Here is a 25356-nt window from a genome sequence, read left to right as displayed (position 1 = left end):
ACTGTTTTTCCTTCATTCTGATCATTATTTTGGAGTTCTTTGAAAGTGACTACATGCTTCTTTGTTTGAATATCACCAATGTTATGAAGCAAAAATCATTGAAAGCTGGATATGCAACCTGCATCTGTTTTTAATTAATCTTTTTTTCTATATGCAACCTGCATCTTTTTTTAATTAATATTTTTTTCTTTGTCTGGTGTGTGTTTCCCCTCTCATAATTCTTTTTCTTGTCATTGACAGATACGGTTTGTGGAGAAAAACAAGCAACGAGGTGCTATTAAATTGTTTCGCACACAATCACCGAGGCATTTTGAAGGAGGGGATTGGGACCAAGGTGGCTCATGTCAGCGGTTACAGCCTTTGTTACCTGAACAAGTGAGTCTCTTTCAGTTACTGCGACTGCTAATTACTCATTGAACACTATAATTGGTTAATCTAAATGGGCGACTTGCATCTTATAATACCTTTCAAATAAAACTCATATCTTATTATATGCTGATTTACTTTAATCATTTTTTAAGGGAAAAAAAAACCTACTTCGGCTCTTGGTTTGTTTCCACTCTGGATCAAGGTTAATGGGTTTAATTGGTTCACCTTTTTTCTTAGGTGGAAGAACTCTTCTCATTGAAGAATAATGGGACAAATTCAGAGGCACGCCTTGTAAATCAACACCTATTCAAGGCCCTCAAGGGGTCTAATTTCCACATCTTAGATATTACCCGTATGAGTGAATTCAGAGCAGATGCCCATCCATCCTCAGCCGGAGGAAAGAAACATGATGACTGCATGCATTGGTGCTTACCGGGAATTACGGATACATGGAATGACCTATTTGTAACACATCTAAACAATCTTAAAATTGGAAACTGATGTACTATTACTAACATTATTTTATTTAATTATTTAACAAAACTGTATTGCTTAAGTTATGTGTTTCTGAAGCAATTTGTTAATTTTGATTCATTTATGGTGATGGGTTTATAGTTAAGCTAATTAGTTACCAATGGCTTTGTTGCCAGAGTCAAATATTCAGGTGCACTTGTTATTATTCTTTTCACCTTTTCCAAGAGTTAGTTTTATTTATTGATGAATTTCATGAAAAAGAAACCAAAGAAGAGAGAGGGTCTAATGCTCAATCTCCTTAGGTAGTTTTACATCATCAAGCTCTTAGTATGTCATAACAAAGGAGGCTAATCGACCTCAACTGTCCATCCCATCTTGTCCTCGATAAGACCAGTTTGAATTCCTGTTAATGTTGCATGCAATTTCTGAGCCACTGTTTCTTCTCCCATTTTGTATTCAATCCTGCATTAATATGATCAATAAGCTTATGCTGCCAATGTATAATGATTGACAGATTATAAATGGTTCTAAGATTTTTCCTTACCTTTTACCCTGGTAGGTTATACTTACAACAGACTTGAGAACCATAGCTGTTCCTGTGCAGAAGACTTCTTCCGCATCAAATACCTCCTCGATTGGAACATTTCGTTCCTCAACCTGATCACCAGAGTTCCTAGGATTGTTATGATTAAATCGGGGCAAACGTTGTTAGTAGTATTTTCTGATTGATCAGTTTACCTGGTAACCAAGAGTTGATGCGATTTCGATGACGCTTTTCCTTGTGATTCCTGGGAGAATAGTCCCATGTACTGTTGGAGTTGAGATAACATTTCCCTGCGGAAAAAGAGTACATAACATGAGACTTTTTGACTTATCATCCCTCTTTGTAAAGTCATGAGTGTTACCTTGAGAATGAAGATGTTGCAGGCAGAACCTTCCTCGATGTTTCTTCCAGTCAATGCATCAAGAAACAAGACTTCAGTGAATCCTTTGGCTTTTGCTTGAGTTAATGCCTTGTAGATCTGCATGTGCAATCAATTAGTATAGTCAAGAAAGCCGCATGCAAACTTTGAAATATTACATGAAAACGAGTTCGTACTGGTGAATAGTTAGGGACAGCTTTGACTCCTCCTGTACCACCAGGAGTAGCACGACAGACCTTGTCTTCAACGACCAAGTTCATAGGACTCTACAAAAACCAGATTATTACATTAACACCCAGATTCCAAAGCCGCCTGATTTCTTTACATTCTGATGAATAATTTTGTGACAGCAGCATACCTTATGATAATTGCCCACAGGGGAAGCATAAGTTAAGAATGTGTACTCGGATGCTGGCTTAACTCCCAGATTTGGGCCAGTTCCCATGAGCAGTGGCCTGATATACAGTGCCCCTCTCCCATGTGGTGGTACCTGTATATATAAATATAAACGTATTCCCAATTTGATTACTACAAAAAAATCTTTAACAAGAACATGAATTCATTTCCTGGTATGGTACTGTCAAGTCTCAAGCTTAATACACACCCATCGCTTGTTGGCCAGGACAGTCATTTTAACAGCATCTATGAATTGCTCAACTGTTGGCGATGGCATGCACATTCTATCCGCACCCATCTTCATCCTCAGGGCATTCTCCTCCGGCCGGAACAGCAGAATTCCCTCATCTTCCTTCCTATACGCTTTCAGTCCCTCGAATAATCCCTGAAACCACCATTTTTTTTTTCACATAAATTTGAGCATCAGGTAACATTGGTTGCTAGCTATACTTGCTACATGATTATCTAGTGATCAGCACTGCTCACCTGGCCATAGTTCAATATTCCAGATGAAGGGCACAGCTCGATGTTTCCAAAACGCGTGAGGATTCCTTCGGAAAAGATTTCTTCGCCTTTAGAGCAATTCATTACGTACATGTAATCAGTTTTAGTTAGAGCAAATCCAAGTTCATCCCAATTGACATTGGCATATTCTGTCTTGCCGCTGCTGTGACAACACAAAGGATTCAAGGTTACAAGATTTGGCAAAAAAAAAAAGAGAAAAACCTGACAGCAATGACATGCAATAAACAACAGACAATGTTAAACGTTAGAACAATTCTTGGGCAATTCATAATGGAAGCCAACATTTCAAGAAGGAAAAATATTTATTAAGATCCTACCATCGCAGCTGCTGTTGAGTAGAACCCATTGGGGAAATCTTAAATTTTAATTTGTTCAAATGCAGAAAATTCAGAGAAAGGGAAGGAGAAATCAAATTAGGGTTGTGAGATTAGTTTGAAGGAGAGTATTAACTGTGAAGGGTTTATATAGAATAAACGCGAAGAAATTGAAATTTGTCGAGGAGAACAAGGCTTTGGTGCAAAGAAAAAAGGTTGCATTTATTGCCAAAGGAAAAAGGACAACAAAAAGGGCTGTGGTGGTTTCAGGCCTAATTAAGGGAGATTCCTTCCACTCTTTTACAGCTAAAATATCTTTAATAAACCAATTTTCCCTTTTATTTTCAATAATTAACTACACGTGGTTCATTGTGCTTAATATGAAAAAAAGAGAGAATATTCTCATCAGCAAATTAGTATTTTTTTTTATGATATAATACCTAAAAAGAGTTTTTAAATTATTTTAAAAAATTCAAAAAATTTAAATTTTTATATTTTTATTTTGAATCAAATAATTACTAATTAAAACATCATATGTTATTTTACATTATGTGATATTAACATGTTATAGTAAATAGTGATGTGACATGTTGACATGATTCACTTCAAATGTTATAATAGATAAACTGTTGATCATAAAAATTTATTTAATTTAAAATAAAAATATAAAATTTTTATTAAACGTAATAAAAAAGTAATGACTTATCAATTTCTTGATGTATAGAATTTTGTGGGATGATTTGTATGGAGTCTGATATTCGAGGCTTTGGTTGTTTTGAGATATGAATAGGGATGCTTCCTGATCTCGACCAACCGGTAGTTGTTTTGCTGAGTTCGATCTTCATTTAGATAGGGGCTCTTGCTGGCTCTCTACTACTAGAATTGGTAATTTTTGTATCTATAATTACTATGAAATCAAAGTTATCTTTCAAAATTTTTTTTTCTTTTAATAGTTCATAAACATTTAAACCATGATTGATTAGATATTGCGTATACAATTATACATATTAATTACTTTTGGTTAATCTGTTTATTAACTTCTAACAATCTATCGATTTTGAATTTTAATTTTAATAAAAACTTTAAAGATCCAAACTTGATTAATTAAAGGATTTCATTTTAAAATAAAAAGGGTACCATCATAGACCACTGTTAAAAACTTATTGTTTTATTTTAATTTTATTATTTCAAATAAGAGATCATGCGTTAATCGTTAAATATTCACGTCCAACCCTGACCAAGCAGCTTTTTGGATTAAACCACGTGATCCTCAAAAACTTAAAACTCAAGTTACTAATAGTAGTAAACTTAAATTGTTTTATAAATCTTAACAATCACATTTACATCAGATATGGGATGCTGGGTATCACATATAATAACCGTTCTCTGTAATAATTTTTACGAGCTCATATGTAATGTAACAAATTAAAAAGGAAGCATCTCGTAAATCATCCTTAAGAATTTACTAATAAATCTAATTAATAAAAAAATGGGATCATTAATCATAGGTAGATTAGGTTTAGCTATAAAGCATATTTATATGCAATGAAATTGTCAAAGTGGTACTATCAATAGTTAATCAATCTAATACATAAAGGAGTGGGACCCAATTAAATTAATGTAGCTTAAGCTTAGCTAGAGCGGCTGCCATGATTCCATTCCAAATGGAAGGCCTAAACCCACGACATTAAGGAGATTTGGTTTGGTCCTATCAATACACAAATTGTACTATATTATATTAATTGTAAGTATTAATCAAAATTATACTAATTATCTCACTGATTAGAATCCCTTTATGGGAACATCTCATCGCGTTGACTAGGAGAATAATTGGCATATTGTCACGCCACATACCTGTAAATGCTGGATTCATAATTTTCCAGTGCAGTCGTGACAGGCCTGGAGTAAGATCTTAGCTGCAAATCAAAAAAATATAAAGAAATTAAGATTTTAATAAATAATTAGGAACATAAATAAAAAAATCTATATAGATGAATTCATTTCCACGCTTGTTTTGATTTCTGATTGATTTGAGGTGAAGAAAAAAAAAGGTCAAATTATGCAATTAATCTTTATATCCTATAAAAAAAAGTGAATTTTTTACATTCATTTTTACAATTGTTTTTCCTTTCAAATAAGATATCGAAAATACCACATTGAAGAGGTGTGTGAAAATCGAATCACTCTAGAGACCTTATTTGAAAGGGAAAAAATACAAAAATTATCAATGTAAAAAATTTTCGAATTAACTGAATTAAACCCATTGATCTAAAAAAATTATCTTACACCCTTTAAGAGCGTAAGACAATTTTTCAAAAACAGATGTTTCACCTACCCCTCCCCTCCTTGACCTATCCCTTGAACTCCTTGAGAAATAGAAGGTTACCAAATAATTTTCAAAGGAAATTTTTTTTTTTTGAAGGTTTGGTATTGACATCAACATGAGAGCAAAATAAGTGACAAATTAGGAAAATTGACCCATAGCAGGCTATTTGGATGATTCTTGTACCTTTTCTTCCTACTAACAATATCCTCTTTGCTTTTCCAAAAAGAAAGAAAGTGACAGAGAAGTCTTAGGTTATGAAAACAAAACTCAGGTTGAAGAAGACATTAACATACCTTTGGCTTTGACTGGAGGCTTTCAATTCTTGAAAGTTGATTCAGATTTCTAGCACAAATGTTTAGACTAAACATGGCTTGCCTACTCAAAGCCATATTGAGCTTTACAAATGAGCTAGAAACTCTCCTGCACAACAAATGACCAATGCAAGTGAGATATATGAATTCTGCATACAAGCTTCTGGTTTTTATAAATTGGAAGAGTTCACAAAGCTTTAGGATTCTCTCAATCAGCCTAACCACGTGCATAATTTTTTAGAACCCTTGGTATCTTTCTTGTCTACAACGTTTTTGATTGCTTTCGTATCTTACTGGGCACATGGCTGCATTGTCATAACCGAACAATGACTTTCTATTCATATAATACTTACACGTGCATTTTTTTTTATATTTGTTTTTACTCTCTGTGATTTGTATTTGATTAAAACATGCATTGGACTAAGGATATCCAACCTGTTTCTAGTACGAATTGCTTACTTTTCTTGTCAAAGAGATTGGATTTTGTTTTAAATTACTTACCTGGCAATAAGAAACACCAGGAAATCTATATATGATATGAATCTTCTACAAGGTCACCTGCAAATTCATCAAAATCTATTAGCGGAACACATGAATTCCACTCTTCAATTTTCTTTTCTTATTAGAAAATTTCTGAAACTTCCCTAGAAAGAGGATGACAAGTCATGTTCTTATATGGGGGGAGAATGGTGTTACCAATTTACGGACTTTGCCCTTCCTGCAAACCATAAAGACCTTGGTTTGTTATTAGCACTATTACTTCCAATTGCTGTCTTGGCCAAACCTTGCAAGCCAATTAAACCCATCACGTTTCTTGGCAACCAGCTAAATTGGGCTGGTGACTTGGTGGGAATTAAATGCTGATGGTATCAGATTTAAGAAGACCGAGAGCTTTGTGAAGAAGCAGGAGAAGTTGGATGCAAATCAATGCATGAAAATTAATACGCCAATGACTTCGGAAAGAAATCGTTAATTATTGCATCCGATTCAGCAGTTACTGTCCTATGAGTTTGGAATAAATGTAAAAGATCTCAGATGTTTTGGAGATTGTTTCAACAAATTGATATTCCATGAGATGTTATTGGAGGTGTCGTTTTTAAAAATGTGTTTAGAGAAATGGAATTACTATGTGTAGATAGTTGATTTTAGTTAATATTTATTTTTTAAAAAAAACAACTAAAATAGGTGGAGCATTACTTTATGTGGAACAATTAATACAAGTAGAACAACTATTTTGTATAAAGTAATAATTTCACACAGATGATAGTGAAAGTAATCCAGAATAGGTGGTAGTGTTCCTGGGTTATTTTCATATTGGGATGTTCCGAAAAATTTGGCTTGGTGGCTCAGATATGGAGGTAGTTAAGAGGTCTCTCTTAACCTTTTCCTGAAGTACAAATATTTTCTGCTTTTTCTTTATTCTCTTATACTTGTTCACGTACATCTTTTTCTCTTATACCTGTTCATGTACAGCTTCCTCTCTTGTACCTGTTCATGTACAACCTTTTCTCTTGTACCCGTTCATATACAGCTTTTCTTTATTAACTCCTACTCGAGAACAAGTTTTATTAAATATAATTATTTCAATGGTCACATAATAAGTTTTAACCGTTACTCAACATTAACTCTCAGTAATGGTTACCTAATATTAAAGCTCTCCTTAATGATATCATTCATTACGCGTATTAAAACTTTTTCTTGTAACTGTTATTTTTGACACTATATATATAGAGTCTTCATAACTTAAAAAGGGAATTTCAGAACTATCAGACTCTGACTCATAGCTTTTCTCTTTAGCCTATTCTCACTCAAAATGCTTATTCTTTTCTTATTCTCTTCCATCTGCCATAGCATTTAGTATTTTAAGAACTGTTCCAATCTTCCTTTTCGTCACCTCAAGTATATCTCTTACTTGTTTGCAATGCTTCCTCTTCTATTCTGATACCATTTACACTATGCTGATACTTTGATAAAAATGCAGGTGAATGGAAGTGAAATATTTGTGGCGTGATGCTGATTTTTTTTTTATCGTAAAACAACCAAGTGTTTGTGTCACGGGGTCATTACCCCTCCCCCATAAACGCGCTTACGGGGGTATGCAGCACACCCGCTTATAAAGAGCCCAAGACCTTCCGTTCTTGTCCGATGTGGGATAGAGGTACTTTTCTCGTGACACTTTCTCTTGTCACGAGGTCATTACCCTCTCTCCCATAAACGTGTTTATGGGGGTGTGCAGCATACCCGCTTATAAAGAGCCCAAGACCTCACGTTTCTGTCTGAGGTGAGATAGAGGCACTTTCCTCGTGACACTGTTTCTCACTCGATTTTGGCAACGTCCTCGTTGCCGTCGGCTACCCTGTCTACCTTGAGTCCCCCTGGGCCCGGGCGCTTGGCGTGAGTTAGATGAGGTTCGGTCCGCTCTGATACCACTTGTCACGAGATCATTACCCTCTACCCCATAAACGCGCTTATAAGGGTGTGCAGCACACCCACTTATAAAGAGCCCAGAACCTCCCGTTCCTGTTTGATGTGTGATAGAGGCACTTTCCTCTTGACATTTGTGGCTGGATGCTTATTGGGTGTTTAGCTTTTGGAATTACTGTGATATTAGGCTTATGTTGAGTTTGGTTTTGATTACTAATAATTAACACCATATTTTTTATTGGTTTTGTCTGCATGTGATTCGTTAAGTATCACCAGTAGCGGATCCGTGATAAGACCAGCCTCGACAACTATCGGGCCATCAAGGAATGCAAGTTGCTGAGCACACAACACGCCAGTAGATCTGGACCACACATGCAGGACCTAACAAGATGGGTCGTACATCAATGAGCCCTGCATCAAAAGGCCGCGTGGATGGAAGTCACTTACTTGAGGCCCACGTACAAGAAGACGATACACATATGAGTGATCTAACCCTCGTGATGCTGTCAAGAAAAGTACTGTAGTCTTACGTTTAGATTAGCTGTATTCTACATTAGTCATAAAATATTTTTTTAATATTATTTTTTTAAAATTTTTTATATTATTTACTTTGTTTGTATTACAAGTAAAATTAAAATTAAATTTTTTTATTTATATTTTGTTATATTTTTACTGGAGTTAGGTGAGTTATTATTATAAATAACCCTTTTAGATTTCATTGTAAGGTATCAAATTGTCACCACAAGAAAAAACACAATAATAATCGACATAAGTTTATTGAATCATAATAAATAATACACTTTATTTCTCGTATATATTTTTCTTTTAGTTTGCGTTTTTGCATCATAATTACAATTACAGTTACGCTTGTTTAGTTTTTATATACGAGATTAAGCGGCGTACGATTCTAAATTAAAGTTTTAAACTTGTGACATCAGTATATACTAATAATGTATATTTATTTGGTGGTTTAATGTCATTATTTTAAAAATAAAAATTGATTTTTGATCAAATTTTGTATTGATTTATGATAATTAACAAGCCAATTTCACTTAACAAAAAAAAAATTAATAAGATTGAACACAACTAAGAATGAGTAAATAAGGAATAATGTATCTTTTCAATCTGATAGATTTATTAAGTGAAGCTGTTAATTAACATGACAGACAGCCTCAGGTGAATCAGTAAAGAGAGAGACAGAGCAGTTTTCAACACTGCATTGCAAAGGGAGAAAGGAGAAGCTCAATCAAGTGCAACAGTCCATCCCTTCCTGTCTTGGATGAGACCCATTTGAATCCCGCCAAGCGTTGCCCGCAGTTTATAACATACGGTTCCTTCTCCTGTCTTGTATTCAGCCCTGCAATCGCGCAGTCACATATACAAAAATTTAGCCAAATTATCCAGATTAAAAAAAAATTTGATGCATGAGAAGAGGAAGAAAAAACAGTGTTTCTCTAGAATTACATGACATCTATACCTTGTATCTTGGTAGGTTATGCTACCAACAGGAGTAACAATCACAACCGTTCCTGTGCAGAACACTTCGTCAGCACTCATCAGATCCTCAACTGGGATATTGCCTTCCTCAACCTGATGCAAAAATCAGCAAAAACAAGACTCTGAAAATATTGTGCTAGAGATTTCTTGCTTGACTAAGAAGCTATAAAACAAAAAAGGATCAATATGCTGAAGTTGAGGGATTTCGTCTTTGGTTAGCTAAGAATTTGCTGGTTGATGAGAGTAAGGATGATCACCTGATATCCCATATCAACAGCCAGTTCCATGATGCTCTTTCGTGTTATTCCGGGCAGAACAGTTCCATTTATTGGAGGAGTTGAAATAACATTGCCCTATATAACATGGAGGACAATCATGGGAAAATAGAGCAATTTACGTCGGGGATGGAAAAGTTTCGCAATAAGAGTCTTGACAAGTAGACTATGTTATACCTTGACAACAAAGACGTTAGATGAAGAAACTTCCTCAATGTATTTTCCAGTTGCTGCATCCAAAAACAAGACATCAGAGAATCCTTTGGCTTTGGCTTGAGATACTGCTTCGAAAACCTATAGCAATTAGCTTAGTCAAATTAGAACTGACTGATCGCAGTCAACGGACAAATCTACCACGGATTTTTAGTTTCTTTGTGGAATTCAAACTTACAGGTGAATAATTGGTGATACTTTTGATGCTTCCAGTTCCACCAGGAGCAGCACGGGGAAGCTTATCCTCAACATACAAGTTTGCAGCGCCGTGATTGGTCTGAGATGCACGTTATACCAAAATCCAGAACTAATTAGGCAATTTTGAGTTAGGATTGGTTGTGTCTTAGGTCCAGATATGAATTCCCAATTTAGAACCTACCAAGTAGTGGTTCCCAATGGGAGTGGCAGATATCATAAAAGTGCATTCAGGAGCAGGAACAAGTCCCAAAACAGGTCCACTTCCCATCAGCAGAGGCCTAAGATACAATGACCCTTTTCCATGCGGAGGCACCTAGTTCCAATCGAAGCACATATTGTGAATGAAAAAACAGAGGACTAACTATGATAGAAGTGATAGCTACTTGAGGAGGGAAGGCTCTTTTTATTACCCAACGCTTGTTGGCAAGGGCAGTTTGCTTTATGGCGTCAATAAATTGCTCAACAGATGGGGATGGCAAGCACATTCTTTGTGCACCCATTTGCAGGCGCTTGGCGTTCTCATCTGGCCGAAAGAGCAAAACTCCACCATTTTCTGTCCTGTATGCCTTTAGACCTTCAATTAATCCCTGATGCCACAACCCGGGATTTGCGTTTTGTCAGGATTAATAGTTTGAGATAAGACTTTCATTACAAGTTAACTTGACAGTGCTCACCTGTCCGTAATTCAGAACTGCAGAGAATGGGCTTATCTCAATGTTACCATAGCAAACAAGCTGTCCTTGTGAAAAGTTCTCCTCGTTAGAGCATTTCATTACGTACATGTAATCTGCCGGAGTTGGAGCAAAACCAAGTTGGTCCCAATTGATGTCAGCATATGTTTCTTCACCATTCTCTCTGCTTCCAAAGGGCCAAAAACTTAGATTAAAGAATTGCTGATAACATTCTAATTTATGTACACAGAGGCTGTAAACAATGGAAAATACCTGGTAACAGATGTGAATGAGACTGGTGCGGGAGCCATAATCTTAGCTGCAATCAAGAGAAAGGATACGTACGTTAGAACGCCAACAGGTTGCTCTGATGCAGTGTACGAAATCAGAAATAGCAATTTGGGTTTGACTAGTTTCAAGTTTTAACTCAAAGTTTGACAGATTCTAACAGATGGCTTGATTCAAATTTGAAAAAGAAAAGTCTAATCGTTTAGAAGTAGCATTTTTCTTCAAAAAAAAATATTTCTAAGTTGATATTCATGGTTACTTACGCAAAGACGCTACTACCAAATCAAACTCAATTTCTAGTCCAAAGAAGTGGTCTAAATAGTCAAATTTTCATCAATGTATTCACAATGTCATTGTCTCTTCCAAGACTAAAAACCCTGGAAATTGATCATGAAACAAGGAAAATTTGCAGCAATAAACTTAAAAATAGATTGGGAAGAATGACTACACCTTGGAGAGAAAGGAGACTGAAGCCTAGAAGGGTGTCTCAAACTGTGGCTAAAATTGCAGAAACTTAGTAAGATAAGCCATCATCATGTTTAACTTTTGGGACACTGAATGAGTACATTAATTGTAAGAGCATCAAAGTAGTTTATATTCCAATTCAAGCAGAGAATCTGAAACATAAAAAAAAAAAATCACTTAAAATCAGGAAAATTGGAGATTCTGCAGTCGGAATTCATGCCACTAAAAGAGTGCATTACTGTCTTTACTGAAGGTATGTTTTGCTTTCTGGGTTGCTATAGTGGTGCCAATCCGATTTTTATCATTAAAAGTCTGATTTCTTTTATTCAATTTGATCTTTTACTGTATGTTAACATTTCTGAGTTATTATTATGAATTATTCAATTTCTTAAAATTTTTATAATCAATTGCTTTATGGTGTTCATATCAGTAAATTTTCATCATAACATTATTTATTCCTCTCATTGTCAGTATTTTTAGAACATTGTTCATTATCTTGACTGGTTATATTCCTCTCATTGTCAGTATTTTTAGAACATTGCTCATTATCTTGACTGGTTAATCACTTGGTTGTTGGAAAAGTTACCTTGATTGTAGTGAAGAATCCCCTAATTTCTATAAAAAGGCAAACCCTTAATAATAAGTAATTAGACCATTTCTTTGGATACAGAATTAAGAGAGAACATGAAATTGAAGAAAGAGAGTCATGAGGCCAAGAAAAAGGAGACAAAAGTAGATGATCTGCAGCTGATTCTGCAAGATTTCTAACTTCAATTCCTGAAATTAATTATCCACTGATTTTCTCCTTTTGCTTTTGACATTTCATGATTTTTTCGGTCATAATATCTTTTAATTTTCAAAATTTCAAGACATCTAAGTTATTCTTAACAAATACAAGTAATTATTTGACCTGATATTGATCATTCGTTGATCTTTTATGAATTTCAATTATGAAATGAGAAAATTTTATGGGATTATATACTTGATTACAATCTTGATTGCTTATGAATTCTCTTTTTTCTTGAATTTCAACCGGGAATGGAGATCAATCAAACTTATTTATTGAGTACTTATTGAAATAAAAAGAAGAAAGGAAATTCATCATAAGATAAAACAAAAAAAGAGTGGAAGACTTGGAAACAAGGAACTCATTATAAAACACTTTCTCCAAACAAAGAAGAATACTTATTACTAACCCATTTCCTATTACTAGTAAACAAACGAAAGGAAGACTTCTAGGCAGTGAACTGCAACTATTGTAATGCTATGCTGATATCTTTTTTAATAGATTTTTTTTTAAGTATTATGATGTATGTAGTTATAGGAGCCTGGAATGAGGTTGTAAATGGATGATCAATTTGTCAGGAGGAACGTGAAGTTTACACTGTTATCTGTATCAGGTTTGACATGGGAGAGCCCTGTAGATTGAACTTGGGTGCTGTAAGGCGTTTTGCTGCTGTTAATGCAGCAGAGGAAAGTCATGTCCTCGGCTGTAATGCTTTGATAATGAATAAAATGAATGACTTATCAACAGAAAACAAGGTCAACAAATGAAAATCAGTGGAAGGATTGGGCTTTAAGAGAGCTTAATGGGCCAATCTTCAACGACCACTCGAGGCAAAGTCTAAAGCGTGGGAGCCTGTTAACCTTTTAGAAGCCCAATTTTACATATTAGAAAATACATAGTACTGATTGCAATGCACATGCTGTGGCAATTGCTTGTAAAGGAGTGTATCCCGGGTTTCATGCATCAAACTGCGGCGTCATATGAGAACTTCTCGTTTTTCCATCAAGTCAAAAGGTAAACTTTACTGAATCAACCTTGGCTTTCTGTCGTTGAAATAGAGAAATCAGAAAACCGGGCATCTCCATCTTATAGGCGTTAATTCCGTAATGACATGTCAATACTTGCTTAATTTATTGATTAAAACTACTTAATGCATGTTTCTAGTCTTTGCTTTATCTTCGTGCTCGTACCTCTCACTTTATCACATGCTGCTAATTGCCTATATATAGATATATATTTATTTTCTTTATAGCCATTGCTGATAAGGTGAGTGGTAGCTTTTAACGAAATAAAGTTACATTCATTAGCTAGAAGATGAACGAGTACAATGACAGCGGATTCAAATCAACACTCATTTTACCATTGATTATTAATCAATTAATCTATGTTTTTCAGAAGAAAATATTATATTTGTTTGTGCAGCTCAACATATATAATTACATATGCTCATAATCAGCATCTCATTTTGCATGAATCTTTTCCAGTTGAAAACCCATGTTCATATATATGCATGTGTAAAGAAAGTCATCATCCAACAAAGAAATCTCTTATGTTCATCCGTGAAATGTAGGGTCTAAATCATCATATGAGTGTGTCTGTCATCACTTGCTTGTTCAACATGCTACCAAACATTAGAGTTCTTGAACCTTTATCTCTGCTTTTGTTTTGTACCAGCATAGAACTTTATTTAACAATCAGATCGTTTTCCTTCGATTGCTATAACTTTGTACAGGAAGATAATGAAATGTGTTCACGTGATTACACAATAAGAAAGGGTGACAAAAGAGGCCCAGAGGGGCCTGAGATTTTTGACCTGTTTTATTTATTTATTTATTTATTATTTTTCTTGAGCTTTTCCTTTAAAATGTCATGGTCACTTGAAGATTTAGATAAAGGAGATTTGAAGGCCTAGTTCTAGGTAAGGAAAAATACTGAACTAAAGCGCATGTATTCTAACGACATTGATATGGAATTTACTTAATCCGAATCTTAACTATTCTTGAACTGCAAATGAATTTGCGTAAAATGACATTTTTTGTCAATAGGAATTGTTGTTGATGAGTAGTTAGATTATTACAATTTTGATCATAAATAAAATTCGAATCCTAGCTAAAAGATTTTGGATTGAAAAGCAGCAATTAGCCAAATAATAGGTTTAAACGTACGCAAGAGATTTTTCAGTTAATTTGCTCTAGTAAAGCAATTCGTCCTAAAGTGGACAAAATGCTAACTGTTCCTACGGAATGCATGTGAATTCTGATTTATATTTTAATTTTTTGGAAAACTCAGTTTGCTTCGTCTTTTCTCTTCTTAATTATTCTTTTATGACCTGATTTCGGCGAGATTTGTTGGGCACATCCATGTTTTCTTAGCTTCCTTTTAAGCTATACCTTCCATGGAATTGCCTATAAATACCCCCCTAAGCCACCAGTTCATTACATCAAAAAACATAACACAAACTTACTTTGATCTGTTTCTTTGCCTTGCATACATGGTGAAAATGTGGGTCACCAAGCCTTTCTTAGCCACATGCTTCATGACCCTGACGCTAGTTCCCTTCTCCCTAGCCCAAAATTCCCCCCTAGACTTGGTGAGCGCACACAATGCGATTCGTGCCAAGGTCGGGGTTGGTCCGCTAGTCTGGAACCACACCGTGGCGGCTTACGCCCAAAATTACGCCAACAAAAGGGCTGGGGACTGCAACCTGGAGCATTCGTATGGACCCTACGGTGAGAATCTCGCTGAAGGCTATGGCAACCTCTACGGCGTCGACGCCGTGAAAATGTGGGCTAGCGAGAAGCCTGACTATAACTACGCCTCCAACTCGTGCAATAGCGGTGGTGATGACTGCCTGCACTATACTCAGGTTGTTTGGCGCAAATCGGTTCACCTTGGGTGCGGCAGAGCCAAGTGTGAGAATGGTTGGGTTTTTGTTATTTGCAGCTATGATCCTGTTGGAAACATTGAGGGCCAACGCCCTTATTAACCACATCAGTGTTCTGCTTTTCTCGCCTCGAAATGATCTCTGCTGTGTTTAATTCTCTTTCTTTGTATGTTACAGAGAAGCATAAATTAATATATATATACATGCCATAGCTGTTGTGCTTTCTTCTCTGTCCTCTTCATTTTTTTTCAACAGTTGTCATTCCTAATTGAAAAAAATGCACGAAATATCGACTCGAGTCTGCTGCAACTGCAGAGGCAGTATGACATTACAGCAATCCCCCGAGCTAGCAACAAGACGAACCTACCTACCCCTTTCCAAAGAGACGGTGTACATGCAGCAAACCCTTGAAATTCTTAACTTTTAACATTTCGTTTTTAATTAAAAACTTTAACAAAACTTTAAAAATTAATATTTAATACACTGACAATATATACGATCATATTACCAAATTTTAATACTTCGTTAATAAGATATTATTTTGAAGAAAATAAAAAATTTAATTTTTTATTTTCTTCAAAATAATACGAAATTTATGCTAGCTTGTAGCCCATACCTAATGGGATTCAACATTAATTTTATTTGTGAGACGAGGGAAAATTAAAGCAGAGAAAAAGAACTTAGGAGATGTGAGCAAAGGCATGGGGTTTGTGGTCTCCACATGTATGGAAAAACGCAAGCAAAAATATTTATGATGCTGTCGTTGGATAACAAATGAAGAAGGATCATTGGCAATGGAGGGCGAAGAAATGACACAAATGTCAGATTCATGTACGCTTTATTCATCCCTCCTTGGTCCCTTTTGCACATGGGATAGGAGAAAGTACTGACAATATCACCACCATCAGCCACTAAAACTATATGGTTGTTTAACGTTTTGCAGTTGGAGTTGATGGTGGATTGCTTGTGGCTTCTCTCTTTTTCATTTTTTTTTCTCAAATTTTGTGATTGCATAAGTGGAGGGAGTGGAGTTCTGAAATTTGGATCTGGCACTTTTCAGAGAACAAATGTTTTCTATGTTGCAATTGGTTAGATTGTATCTTAGCCATGGTAGATTATACTTTTTAATACATTAATTCAATGTTCATTGACCAAGTCATCACTAACTAATTTCATCTTCACAGATTAAAGAAAATCAATGCTTATTAGGTAGCAAGGTGTCACTATCTTTCCTGATACTATAATTAATTAAGGTTCCTCTTTTTGGTAGTAAATATTCAATATATGGAAACAAATAGGGGAAAAGAGAAAAAAATCTGATACATGATCAATATATGGTAAGTTATACATTGGAAAGTTAATTAAACCTGTCTGATAGTGTTCATTCTTTTATGGAATGTAACAACTCAGATAATTATGAATGTATTTCTATATAAACCAACATGTAAAATTGCAATAAACCTATGCCTTTTCCGAAGACAGGAAAATGGGATTAACCAAATTTTCATTAGCAACTTGCCTATTAGCTTCAACTCTAGCTCACGTTTCCCTCGGCCAGAACTCCCCTCAAGACTACCTTAGAGTCCACGATGCAGCTCGTGCACAGGTTGGGGTCGGGCCGATGACTTGGGACGCCAAGGTTGCGGCCTACGCGCAGGATTACGCTAACAAAAGGGTTGCAGACTGCGGCCTGGTTCATTCGGACGGACCCTACGGTGAAAACCTTGCGGAAGCCTCCTACGCCTTGACAGGCGCGGAAGCGGTGCAAATGTGGGTCGATGAGAAGCCTTACTACAACTACGATGCCAACATATGTGTTGGGGGACAGTGCTTGCATTACACTCAGGTGGTTTGGCGAAACTCGACTCGACTTGGGTGTGCTAGAGTTAAGTGCAACAGTGGCTGGTGGTTTGTGACATGCAACTATGATCCTCCAGGGAACTATGTGGGAGAACGTCCTTACTAATTGAGTAGTTTTTGACTCATTCATACAATAAAAGGTTAATATGTTTTGATTGGAGAACACATTGAAAGGAAAGATGCTACTATTTGATTCATCCAAGAAGAGACTTTGGCTTTTGTTATTTTGGTCTATATTCTAGAAGATAGATCCAATTTACATTTATAAATATAAATTAAGTTACACAAAAAGAAATATTTCTCTCGTGATATTGAAACAAAACGTGAGTTTTGAACAATTCATAAATAAACTAAAACTCTTAAAGGTAGAACAATCTCAATGAAAATAGGGAAAATACCAAAAAAAGCAGTCAAAAAAGACTATCCTTAAAAGAAATATCTAACTGTCAAAAATCGAGCAACTAAGCAGCCAAGAAAAAAATCCAGCAAACACCAGGAAACTCTATAACACTGCAAAAAAAAAAACAAATATGGAGCAGCCACCAATTTCATCACCAAGTATCAAACATTCAATCCTTGAAGCACACCCCTATCATTTGAGTGCCCATCCGCCTCACAAAACCATTCCATCAATCCAACAACCCCGTTTACAATTCTCCTTAAGAATTGTAGAGAAATTAAACTCTGGATTTGGGTATAGATCGATCCTAAAGGAAACTATGAAGAGAAAAAATCGTTGAAATGGCAAATAAAATAACATAAAACTTGACTCCAATACAGGGTAAATGTCCATTTGTCCATGACAATATTGACAATTCACTTTATGTTAAGATTCATGTACCTGTTCAAGTTCCAAATATCAAACTCTTAATATCTTCTCAGGATAGAGTAAGATCATCTTTAAGTTTAGACTCTAAGTAAGGCTACTGCATTGACCATAAAAATTTTCTTTGTATACATGCCTAACATAGCCATCAAGAGTCCCGAGGGACTCTTAACGATTTTTTTGGACCAGGGCAAATTTACAACGTATACGTTTCCACTTTCCACACATGGGTTCCTCTAAGTTTAAGATCAATCTGTCCTGATCCATAAAAAGAAAAAGGGGATCAATCTGTCTATTTCCCGTAATTGACGACTAGCGATGGTGACCCTCATGTGGAAAAGTAAAAAGTTTTTTGGATCCAAGAGTATCAACAATTTTATTTTAAAATTCTTAGTAAAATTTAAAAGTATTAAATTAGTGATAAAAAATATTATGATTGAAGTATCCTGGACATATAAATATAACAATAGTTTTTCCGTTTATAATCAATTGGTTTTAGGTTGGAAGTCCGACTTAAACAATGCAACATGGTATCAAAATAGATTCTGCCTCTCCTCTCTTATTTTAGGAAATCTTATATTTAATAAGTTGAGAGTATCCTGGATATATAAGTTTAACGAGAATCTCTTTATTTTTATGATCAATTGATTTAAAAATTAACAAAAGAAAAGATTTGTCAATTTATAATTGAGTTTTGTTTAACAAAAAAAATCAATTTATGACCGTTGGCCAAATGAATTATAATCAATTTCATAAATAAGATGATGAATGGGAGTAACAAAATTGTTACTTGCATAAATAAGTGAAACGAAAGTGTTGGCGGATAATAAATTAAATGGTATGAAAATGACTATAGAAAAGGAATAGTCAATGCTATTGAGTCGACAAGAAGAAAAGTAACAATGTGATGAATCAAAAAATGATTTTATGAAAGAATAAATAAACGAGAACAATGTTTGTTCTCGTATCATATTAAATTTTTTCAAAATGAATATTTAATATAAAATAAATTGAAAAACAGATGAAGGGATTTTTTTAATATTTATATACCTGTTATTTCAAAAAAAGTCCAAAATATCTACGGAAATTTCACTAGGTGGAAGTTAAATTGGCACACCAGAGTTGTCCACTGGCCTGGAAAGTCAAGCAAACTCACAAACCGTTCGTTGGAGTCTAGGCCTCTAGGTTTTTTTCCAACACGTTACTTTTTGCGTGCTTACGCTACATTCCCAAGCTAGACGGCAACATGTTTTTTCTGCAAGGCCAAAGTAGAATTTTGTTATGCTGAACACAAGATAATTAACTTCAAAATAAAAAATGTGATTGCCTAATTAACGGATGATTCCATGCAAAGCAAGGCAATCAAGTCGTTTAATTTCAAAAGGGTTTTCTTTCAAAGTAGTATCCTTGACGTAGCGCAACATTATGCTTTTCGCTTTGAAAATCCTAGGGATTGATATCGTGCCATTATATCATAAAGCAGAAGAAGAAGAAGAAGAAGAAGAAGAAGAGCAACCATGATAATTAAGTAAGAGAAGCATCCATCATTTTCCACAAGGGGAATATGGAATTCTGCTTTTTAGGCAATGGGCCATACAATATGGAATTTTAACAGTTTTCTATTGCTATTAATGAATCAAACTTGTTGATACGTTTCGTAGGTGTATTTGCTTTGGGTGTACAAGATGCCCCGTGTCTATCTTATTTTGCAATTTTGGTTCATAAAATCTTATAATGCACTTAGAGAACATACGTGTTCAATGGTGAAGACTATGGATTATAAAATAAGAGGAAACAATTATACTGATTGGTATTTAGGCAGGTTGCATGAACAGTAGATCTATTCATTTTTAAATAGAGTAATTATTAATACCAAGAACCAGTACAATTGTATATAATGTTTCGTCCAAAGAGTTAACTGCAAATATATACCTTAAAGATAAATACAATATTCTCAGTACATATTAATTACCACCAAACATAAAACTTTTTAGATCCGTCGACTTCCTTGAAGGCAGTTTATTATCATTTATTTCCAATCTAGGGGAAAGTTCTTTAATTGGGAAGAAGATTTGGACTGATAAGTATTATGGATTTGAATATTCCGACTTAAATTGATTTTTGATTAACTAGAAGGTTAACCGAAACAAGCAATAATCAACATTTATAAAATAACCTCCAAAGATTTTTTAAATATAAATACCCTTAAATTACGAATTACCTGAAAGCAACATCCATGTGTCATTGATTTTTTTTTTTTTTAAAGGTAGGAATTTCATTGATCATAAACGAGGGTGAGTCCATGCACTGGTGAAGTCTCTAGCGGTGTGATTCTGGCAGATGACTTCATGATGCCAGAGATAATTGTAAATAAAGATGAAATCTTGAAAAGTAAGCATTGTTTGAACATTCACCTGCTAATTTGATCGAATATTTTCCACCATGTATTGGCTATAAATACCCCTCAGACACTTGTTCATTTCCCATCAATCGCTTAAACATATTTGCATAGCATTATAGATATTGTCAAAACCATGATGGAGTTTTCCAAGGTTTTCCTAGCTCTTCCTAGTCTCATGGCCTTAGCCTTGGTCCTCCCCTCCCTTGCCCAAAACTCCGGTCAAGACTACCTCAATGCTCACAACACGGCTCGTGCAGCGGTCGGTGTTGGCTCCATGATTTGGGACAACAACGTAGCTGCCTTTGCACAAAACTATGCCAATCAGCACATTGGCGACTGCAACCTTGTGCACTCCGGTGGACCTTATGGCGAGAACCTTGCAATGAGCACCGGTGACCTTTCGGGAACCGACGCCGTGAGAATGTGGGTTGATGAGAAGGCCAACTATGATTACGCCTCTAACACTTGTGCACAGGGCAAGGTTTGCGGGCATTACACTCAGGTGGTTTGGCGCAACTCGGTTCGTCTCGGTTGTGCTAAGGTGAGGTGCAGCAATGGTGGAACTTTCATCGGTTGCAACTATGACCCTCCAGGCAACTTCGTCGGGCAGAAACCTTACTGATAACATCTTTTGCTTTAAACCCTTCCGAAGTCAACTTATAACAAATAAGCTATGTAATCAGCCCTAGCTGCTTCATGGCAGATAATTATGAAGGAAATGAAATATTACGAGTTTCATTCTATGATTTAACTATGGCTGCTGATCGAATGAAAGATGATCAACTATCTGTTTTGAATAGTTTGTTTGTTTGTTTTCTTTCTCCCTTTTGATGGGTCTCTTTTGAATGGTATTCATAAGCATGTATGCATGCAGCTAATGGTGGCGGCCTAAGAATTAATATGGTATAACTGATAATTAGCTACCCAGGTGTCTCACAATTCTACAAGGCCAGCGTTCAGGAGAGATCATGAGTTAACATATTGACCAAAAGAAACTTGATAACAACTTAAATTGTTCAAAAAATAAAGACTGAGATAACTAAAAATTATATGTTCAGAGAAGCAAACTATTTTGCTGATAGTCTTGCAAAAATGAGAGCGATAAGTCAGTGTTGATTGGGTGTTTGTTGATGATTTAAACTATAAGATATAGTGCAACTTTGTTCACAGGTCTTATTTTTTTATATTTAAGAGTTTTTTTTTTAATAATGTGACCAGTTCTATGAATCCAGAGTTTTAATAACAATATTATAAATATGATAAATTTTCAAAACTTTCTAAAGAGTATATGAAAAAGTTATGTGAGTCAATTATGTTTATAATTTAATTTTTTAAAAGAAAAAAGGTATTTATGTTTTGGCTTGCAAAAATATATATCCTTATCATTATGATTGTTTTTTACTGAATCGATTTTATTTTATGATTAAACTATCAATCTCATTGTTATCTCATCGTTATTGTTATTATTCCGGTGTTGAAACTATACTATAAAGGAAGCTATGAAGAAGACAGAAGTATGGGTTAGAATTTAGACTACAATTTCCTCTTATAATTACTACTATAGTTTCAAACCCCTGTTGGAATTTATTGCCAATTGCCAACGGAGAAAATCCAAAAGGGACCATTGATTATTATTCCTTTCACAACCAAAAGAAGGAGACAAAAACATGAATTGTTCCTCACCTCTCTTTCGGTACGGATTGATTCCATCAGACTGTCGACAAGGCAAGTGGTCAGGTTTTTGCATACGACACAACGTGCAACATGCAATCACAAGCATGGAACACGCTCTCGCACTGGATCTTATTTCATCGTAGTATGTTGCTATGTGAACTATGGAATGTTTTTGGTCAATCTGGGACGACATGGTTATGCCTTTTGCTCTCCATTTGAGGAAGACTTAGACTTCTACTGGTATTAAACTTGCTTTTTCCATGGGGAGTCAAGACTCCCAAAAGTGTTACTTTAATTAACTTTGTTTCGGCTGGGTGGGACTCAGATAGCTGGGCTCCTTATGAATCCTCTCAATCCTTGGGCTGGGTGTTCTGGCAGAGTGGCTCAGAATCCAAAACTGAGATGGTGTATAAAAGATTTTGGGTTCGTTTTAGAAATTACAGAATGATTTTATTTTATTTTTTAATAATAGAATAATTGTTTTACTTTATGAATAGAAACGACGAACCGAACACATAAATTTTAGCGTCTTTTGGTTTATTATTTCTCCTAAAAAACTTCCCTAGACTTATTCAAGAATTTGGCAAGCATAAAATGAAGTTCTTTTCATATGAATTTTATATTGAAAGTGTTGTGAATTAATATACAATATCATATATGCCTAATTTTACTAAAGTAACACAATTTGTTCTAACAACATACAAATTGGAGGGCAAGAAAGAGAGACTTCATTATAACAATCCATTGTGAATAAGGTCTTAATTTTACTAAAGTAACACAATTTGTTCTAAAAATAAACAATGTAAAGGACAAGAAAGAGACTTGTCATGACAATTCTTTCTGACTATGTTTCCTAGTGGAACATTATATATTACAAATTAAGATCTAGATTAAGGAACAATTTACTTGAAATAATTAAATTCTTTCTTGGTAATATGTGATAAAATCGTAAAGTCTAACCACCCAATGCCTAAAGGCTTTTTTAACACAAGAAAACATACATATATACATCCTTTATGATCAAAAACCATCGTTCAAAGTTAGTAGTGGCCTTCAAGGGGCGTGGTGAAACACTTTGCTTTTCCATTTGAAAACCTTAAGGATTGACATCATGCCATTAGTATCATAAAGGGAGAGGTGGGGAAGAGCAACCATGACAATCAATTAGGAGAACATCATTTTCCACAAGGGAATATGCAAATATGCCTTTTGCCAATGGCCATAAAATAAGGAATTTTACATCATGAACAATAAGAAACATGAAATATAGGAAGTTCAATGTATTAGGCAACGGAAAGTAATTGAATTCAGAGGAAGATTTGGACACATAGGTATTATGGTTTCGAACATTCCATTTAAAATTAATTTTTGGTTAACTAGAAGGTTAACCGGGATGAGTAATTAATAATCAACTGATAAATCACTTTCAAGCCTTTTTTTTCCTTTGTCATTGTTTTTCGGATTGAAAAAGAGAGGCAATTATAATCTAAGTACCGTTTGCAACAACTACATCTATTATTGGTTTTATTCCAGGGAAAACTTACAAATAATTAAAGAAGAAATCTTGAAACGTATGCATTGTTTGAACATTTCAATTGCCTAACTGATTGAATATTTTACACCATATATTGGCTATAAATACCCATCAAACACATGTTCATTTCCCATCAATTGCTCAAACATATTTGCATTGCATTATAGCTATGTACAAAACCATGGAATTTTCTAAGGTTTCCCTAGCACTTTCTTGTCTCATGGCATTAGCCTTGGTCCTCCCCTTCCATGCCCAAGACACCCCTCAAGACTTCCTCGACGCCCACAACACAGCTCGCAAAGTGGTCGGTGTTGGCCCCATGACTTGGAACGACACCGTAGCTGCCTATGCACAAGACTACGCTAATCAGCGCATTGGTGACTGCAACCTCGAGCGCTCCACTGGACCTTATGGAGAGAACATTGCAACACGCCGTAAGACTGTGGGTTGATGAGAAGGTCTACTATGATTACGACACTAACACTTGTGCAACAGACAGGGTTTGCGGGCATTACACTCAGGTGGTTTGGTGCAACTCGGTTCATCTCGGGTGTGCTAAGGTGAGGTGCAGCAATGGTGGAACTTTCATTGGTTGCAACTATGATCCTCCAGGCAACTTCGGCGGGGAGAAACCATACTGATAGCAGCTTTTGCTTCAAGCCCTTCCAAACTCAACTTATCTAATAATAAATAACCTATGTGCATGTATCTTTGGTGACATACTCTGTTGGTATTACACCACTTTATTTTCAGTTCCCTGTGGCTAACCTCTCGGTTCCATGTCAAAACGTTATTAAGTCTCTCACTGTACTTTTTCAATGATATCAATATATTATCTTTGGATGAGGAAAAAAAATGTACTCTTATAAGGCCATTGAATACAAAGGATCTTTGAGTTGGTTTTAGAAATTATTAAGAGATTTTATTATATTTTAATTTTTTAATAATAAAAAAAAAATTTATTATGTGAACATAAGCAAATAGCTGAATTATGTAAGTTTTAGTATCTTTTGGTTTACTTAATTTCTCTAAGTTTTACTTTTATTGTTTTTAAGTAATTTTAATAGCAAATTTCTTCTTCCTTCTTGTTTTTCTTGAAAAAATGCAAAAAAAAAAAAAAAACAACAACAACGGCCACTATCTCTCTTAAATAACTTTCTCAGACTTATTCATGTGTTTGGAAAGCATAAGCTTTATAGTGTCTTTCAATATGATTTTTATATTGAAAGTGTTGTTAATATACAATATCATATAAGCCTAATTTTACTAAAATAACACAAATTGTTCTAACAATATACAAATTGAAGGACAAGAAAGAGACTTGTCATATCAATCCGTTGTGACTATATATGGTCTTATTTTACTAAACTAACACAGTTTGTTCTAACAATATACAAATTGAAGGAAAAGAAAGACATGTCATAACAATACATTGCGATTATGGTCTTAAGTTATTGAAGTAATTAACACAATTTATACTACACTTGACAAGTCCAAAGTCCACATGCACCAAGACATTGTGAATGTGATCAATTCCAAGGTAAGGTTAATCTAATTTTAGTTTGGTTTTTGGGTAGGACAATATTTAATTAGTTCAAAAAGTAATCTGTTGTAATTAGGTCTTTTGGTCCAAGTTCCTTTGAATTGTCTTTAACATGTCACCATATACATAAAGCCCCTCGAGCTCTGTTTCATTCCACCATAACCAAAGGTCTATTACG

At 35.0% G+C, this 25356-nt stretch overlaps 5 protein-coding genes and 2 pseudogenes across 6 annotated transcripts in view; 5 read left to right on the top strand and 2 right to left on the bottom strand.

Annotated features, from left to right (window-relative positions):
- The window catches only part of TBL13 (TRICHOME BIREFRINGENCE-LIKE 13), a 2853-nt gene extending 1866 nt beyond the window's left edge, over positions 1-987 (top strand). The window contains exons 5-6 of the mRNA XM_021444479.2: positions 241-375; positions 607-987. Of these exons, the coding sequence (XP_021300154.1) occupies positions 241-375; positions 607-870 (399 nt within the window). The 3' untranslated portion in view covers positions 871-987. The remainder of the gene's footprint in view (positions 1-240; positions 376-606) is intronic.
- Positions 988-1039: 52 nt separating this feature from the next.
- LOC110428612 (branched-chain-amino-acid aminotransferase 6-like) lies at positions 1040-5781 on the bottom strand. Its single transcript, XM_021444478.2, has 10 exons — positions 5621-5781; positions 4856-4917; positions 2649-2829; positions 2371-2547; positions 2125-2256; positions 1943-2032; positions 1749-1865; positions 1582-1677; positions 1388-1500; positions 1040-1305 (listed from the first exon to the last, which is right to left on the bottom strand). The coding sequence occupies exons 1-10, from the start codon at positions 5714-5716 to the stop codon at positions 1191-1193; spliced, it is 1179 nt and encodes a 392-aa protein (XP_021300153.1). The 5' UTR covers positions 5717-5781; the 3' UTR covers positions 1040-1190.
- Positions 5782-9114: 3333 nt separating this feature from the next.
- Positions 9115-11337, bottom strand: LOC110428679 (branched-chain-amino-acid aminotransferase 2, chloroplastic-like). 2 transcript variants are annotated; one of them, XM_021444578.2, is made up of 9 exons: positions 11190-11337; positions 10920-11103; positions 10656-10832; positions 10427-10558; positions 10226-10324; positions 10012-10128; positions 9817-9912; positions 9540-9652; positions 9115-9419 (listed from the first exon to the last, which is right to left on the bottom strand). In XM_021444578.2, the coding sequence occupies exons 1-9, from the start codon at positions 11225-11227 to the stop codon at positions 9305-9307; spliced, it is 1071 nt and encodes a 356-aa protein (XP_021300253.1). In that variant the 5' UTR covers positions 11228-11337; the 3' UTR covers positions 9115-9304. The 2 variants fall into 2 exon arrangements, with proteins under 2 accessions (XP_021300253.1, XP_021300254.1); XM_021444579.2 differs by having other exon boundaries at positions 10920-11100; positions 11190-11336.
- Positions 11338-14876: 3539 nt separating this feature from the next.
- On the top strand, positions 14877-15564 carry LOC110428677 (pathogenesis-related leaf protein 6-like). The gene has a single exon (XM_021444575.2). The coding sequence runs from the start codon at positions 14948-14950 to the stop codon at positions 15440-15442; it is 495 nt and encodes a 164-aa protein (XP_021300250.1). The 5' UTR covers positions 14877-14947; the 3' UTR covers positions 15443-15564.
- Positions 15565-16697: 1133 nt separating this feature from the next.
- On the top strand, positions 16698-18018 carry LOC110428682 (basic form of pathogenesis-related protein 1-like). Its single transcript, XM_021444581.1, has one exon. It carries the CDS (start codon positions 16827-16829, stop codon positions 17304-17306), a length of 480 nt encoding a protein of 159 aa, XP_021300256.1. The 5' UTR covers positions 16698-16826; the 3' UTR covers positions 17307-18018.
- Positions 18019-20501: 2483 nt separating this feature from the next.
- LOC110428655 (pathogenesis-related protein 1 pseudogene) lies at positions 20502-21178 on the top strand (annotated as a pseudogene).
- Positions 21179-23816: 2638 nt separating this feature from the next.
- Positions 23817-24276, top strand: LOC110428693 (pathogenesis-related protein 1 pseudogene; annotated as a pseudogene).
- Positions 24277-25356: the final 1080 nt, after the last annotated feature.

Source organism: Theobroma umbraticum, unplaced genomic scaffold (genome assembly GCF_002168275.2).
Source record: "Theobroma umbraticum cultivar Fairchild unplaced genomic scaffold, ASM216827v3 scaffold_1682.0, whole genome shotgun sequence".
Lineage (NCBI taxonomy): Eukaryota > Viridiplantae > Streptophyta > Magnoliopsida > Malvales > Malvaceae > Theobroma > Theobroma umbraticum.
The sequence above is the reverse complement of the archived record's forward strand: the minus strand, read 5'-3'. Positions and strand labels throughout refer to the sequence as shown.

Excerpts from the sequence above, each read along its gene's own strand:
- LOC110428612 (XM_021444478.2), bottom strand. The coding sequence starts at position 5,716 with ATGGCTTTGAGTAGGCAAGCCATGTTTAGTCTAAACATTTGTGCTAGA. Across the intron at positions 2,548-2,648 it reads GAATATTGAACTATGGCCAG|GGATTATTCGAGGGACTGAA; the intron begins GTGAGCAGTGCT and ends TGGTGGTTTCAG. Across the intron at positions 1,501-1,581 it reads CATCAACTCTTGGTTACCAG|GTTGAGGAACGAAATGTTCC; the intron begins GTAAACTGATCA and ends TCTGGTGATCAG.
- LOC110428679 (XM_021444578.2), bottom strand. The coding sequence starts at position 11,227 with ATGGCTCCCGCACCAGTCTCATTCACATCTGTTACCAG. Across the intron at positions 11,104-11,189 it reads TCATTCACATCTGTTACCAG|CAGAGAGAATGGTGAAGAAA; the intron begins GTATTTTCCATT and ends GCCCTTTGGAAG. Across the intron at positions 9,913-10,011 it reads CTAACGTCTTTGTTGTCAAG|GGCAATGTTATTTCAACTCC; the intron begins GTATAACATAGT and ends CATGTTATATAG.
- LOC110428677 (XM_021444575.2), top strand. The coding sequence starts at position 14,948 with ATGGTGAAAATGTGGGTCACCAAGCCTTTCTTAGCCACATGCTTCATG.
- LOC110428682 (XM_021444581.1), top strand. The coding sequence starts at position 16,827 with ATGGGATTAACCAAATTTTCATTAGCAACTTGCCTATTAGCTTCAACT.